The 3696-nt window shown below is 42.9% G+C and overlaps 1 protein-coding gene across 2 annotated transcripts in view; it reads right to left on the bottom strand.

Moving 5' to 3' along the window:
- Sesn3 (sestrin 3) overlaps positions 1-3696 on the bottom strand; it is a 25970-nt gene that overhangs the window by 10287 nt on the left and 11987 nt on the right. For both annotated transcript variants that reach the window (XM_004626163.2, XM_023709517.1), the window contains exons 4-5: positions 2264-2500; positions 1166-1340 (exon numbers count right to left, since the gene is read on the bottom strand). In XM_004626163.2, coding sequence (XP_004626220.1) covers positions 1166-1340; positions 2264-2500 — 412 coding nt within the window. The remainder of the gene's footprint in view (positions 1-1165; positions 1341-2263; positions 2501-3696) is intronic.

Here is a 3696-nt window from a genome sequence, read left to right as displayed (position 1 = left end):
AAAAACATTTATATCAAGCTCAAGTGATCCTGAAGCTCTTAAAAATCAACACGTGAAAGCAAACGTGTGTGACCAACCCTAATAAACATGATTCTACTTTTGAATCTTGCTTTACCAGAAGCTCCACTGTTCACCTTCTTCTCATTTCTCTGGACTTGATAAGCTCTTGCGCTTCAGCGCCCAGCCGCAGGCTGCTGGCCTCCAACCTTCTGCACGAGGTGCACAACCCGCTCAGCCTCCCATGCAGGGCCTGGCCAGCCCAAGCGCAGCGTGCAGACCAGAAGCCCGAGCCTCCGGGGCTCTCGGGCTGCCCGGTCCGACCCAGCTGCGCCTCGGCAAGACTCCTCATTGCCTCACGGCCACCCCAAGTCCGAGAGACGCGGTGCTAGTTATCTCTAGACTGGACGTTCCACAGACATCCCAACTCAAAATGCCCCTCACGTGACAAGCGACAGCTGTCCCACTTGGTGCGCGCTGTAGCAGGGCTCCTACTCTTCCCTCCCTAAACAGCTCCCTCTCCACACTGCTTGCCTCGTGATTTATGTCTTCAGGACACAGAACAACCGGTCCTCCCTTGGGTCCCGCTTCCTCACCCCGCCGTGCTTCGCACAGATGCTGCTCCCACTGCCCTCCTTCCTACCAGAAGGAGAATGCCACGCAGGCAGGAACCACACTCTACTCAGCCCGAAGGCGGTAACTGCGGCCACGTTGCCGGGACCACATGCTCTTCTCCATTCACGTTTGTGGAATGAGTACTCAACTGGTAACCAGAACCCCAAGCTTGTTTGAGTTTTCTTGTTGAGTATTATTGTGATTTGTAGTAACAGCAGCCTTCAAGGGTTAAAAAAATTAAAATGACAACCTAATTGTGTGGGTAAAATCTTTAATTAAAGAAGATAATCAACATCAAGTGTAAGAAGAGGTTCCTGTCCTCGAAGTGTAACTTTGGAGTGCTATTGATCAATACCATGTTTATATAGTCTAAACAATTTTCAGAATTTAAGAGGTTAACTAGTTTAGTTTTAAGACAGTCATTTCTATTTTAAAAAGAAATACTGCATGGATTGATGACTGCCTTCAGTTTATGGCGTTTTAGTTATAAAGAATACCAAAGATCACTCTGCTATAGTCTAAGAGCGACCAGACAAGAGCGCACTACAGATACCTGAATGAGGAAGTGAATGAAAAGTGTCTCCAGAGACCACAAACAGACTTTCTTTTTTCTCCTTCTCGAAACGAGTGGCCATTTCTTCCTGAGATGTGTCTTCCTCTTCTCTTTCTTCTTGCAGCCTCTTCATCCTTTCCATTAAGGCTTCTAGCTCACTTAGGGAACCCACAATCTGGAATCACACAAGATAATGTTGGGTGGTATTAATATAAAAAAAATGGATTCAATAAGTATCTTTCTCTTTCAACATTACGTTACGATGTGCAATGACAAGGTAGTAACTGAGGTTCCCATGTGAGATGCTGGCCAAATGATGTATCAGATACAATTTAAAAAAAAATGTGACTAGATTAGGAAAATATAGGAAGCAAAAAGTAAGTAAGTGACTTTTAGGGGCCAAGAGTCGGGGAGAAGGCAAGGTGGAGGCAGAAGTGGGATACGACTCCTCAAGGTGGACGGTCTCCTTGTTACACGACACGATGCTCTCGAGCTTGCTGTGGTGAGGGGCACACAGCTCTGTGGCCACACCGAGTACCTCCGGACTGCAGACTGCAAGCAGGGAACTGGACCATCTGCGCATCACTTCAGTAAGGCAGTTTTTAAAAAATGTTATGTGAGCTTTCCGCTAACTCTCAGGACCCTGAGCTTGCCAGGCAGCACTTATCCACTAACTCTTAAAATACACTTTCCATTAGTTATTCCAGCTCTTGGAGACACAGATATATTGTCTTGAGATTTGCTATATAAAAGGTTCAATGCAAAAGGCATCAATGTTCATTTTCTTTTTCTTTTTTGGGGGGTACCAGGGATTGAACTCAGGACGCTGCGCTTGCCAAGCAGGCACTTATTCTACTGAGCTATCCCCAGCTCTCAATATCTAATAATGTCTATTTGCTTAAAAGCCTCTTTTAGACAAATCAGTACTATTGGTGCAGGTGAAGTTTTTATAATAATAAAAATTATTACTATACAATATTTTTATAGTAATAGCAAAATATTTCAAATGCATACTATCTGACCTAGTTAAAAACTAACTTCTCTCTTGATACACTAAGAAGTTTAAGCAGATCTAAGAGAACAGTTGTAGACACTGACCCCAAAGTTGCCGCCTGCCAGGGACGCATTTTCTATGCTGTTGTCGTTGGCAAGATCACACACGCAGAAGTTGTTGACTGATACCACCCTGAACCCGTTAGACATTTCGCGCTCTCTCTCGGGATTAATGCCACTGCCGAAAACAAAGCTTGCCAAAGCGTGGTAGTGTGTCAGCAGGACCACCGCGTGCACTAGCTCAGGCAGAGACCAGTTGTTCTCTCCAGTTCTGACAAGCTTCTGAAATGAGAACACGAAGGAGAGCAGCCATAAACCACCGCGAACTACAAAGCAGGCTTGAGAAGAACGAACCACCAAGCACACTTCATATACAAATTTACAGCCATTAAATATTTTAAAAGTGTTGTCCATATTACAGATACATCTTTGGTCAAATAATGTTACATTAAAACCTTCAAACTTAACCATATAATTATATTATAGAATCTTCCAAATTCCTTACATTTTTATTTTTTAAAATTTTTAATTAATTAGTTAATTAGTACAGGGTCTCACCATGCAGCTCAGACTTGTAGTGATCTTCCTGTCTCAGCCTCTCCAGTGCTGGGATTACAGGTGTGTGCCACCACGCCTGGCTTTGGTGGCTGGCACAGCACGCCCAGTATTCCAGGGCCAGCATAGTATGTGGTACCAGGGATTGAATCTGGGTCTTTGTGCTTGTTAGGCAGGTACTTAGACTGCCAAGCTATCCCCACAGCCCCTTTTTATTTTTTAGAGAGTACAAAACAGTATTAAAACAGAAAAATTACATAGGTACAGAATTTCACTAAGCAAAATGGTATGAATTTCACTGTAGTTGTTGTACTCCATAGTGTTGTCTTCAAATCAAAGTCTTTATTACACATGGATTTCTGCTTCCAAAGGAGTTTTCTAAATTATGCTATTTTAACGATATTCAGAAAAAAAAAAAATCTAAAGCTAGAAAAGACCTAAAACATTTCCTAGCAAAGCCACTGACTTTAAGAGGCTTTGGAAATTATGTTCTACAAAATCACATGAAAATGCAATTTAACAAGTCAGAGTTTAGCTATTCATTATGTATCATCTAATATAGACCCTGCCAGAGATGACAAAAACTATAGCATACTACCTCACATCAGAATAAGGATTTAAAAATTTTCAAAGTACTTTCTGTCTTATTTTACTCAGTCCTCCATATGCATGATGAAATCCTAAGTAAAGCCATGGCTAGTATAATTCTTCCCCTGCTCCTGTCTTCTCCAAGGATGGGCACGCCATAAGCCCCCAGGGTTCTTCCATGTGCTCACTCCCTGGGTGCCTTCCTAGCTCCCCTTGTGGGCCGGGGGTGGGGTGGGGGGTGGGCTCTTTTCCTCTTTTCTTTTCATTTGGCTCAATTGTTGCTAAATAAAAATGCAATTACTTTCTTTTGCTTTACTTTATTGTTCCACAATGCA

The sequence above is a fragment of the Octodon degus genome, unplaced genomic scaffold (genome assembly GCF_000260255.1).
Source record: "Octodon degus isolate 3935 unplaced genomic scaffold, OctDeg1.0 scaffold00012, whole genome shotgun sequence".
Taxonomy (NCBI): domain Eukaryota; kingdom Metazoa; phylum Chordata; class Mammalia; order Rodentia; family Octodontidae; genus Octodon; species Octodon degus.
This window is presented reverse-complemented; position numbering and strand designations above follow the sequence as displayed.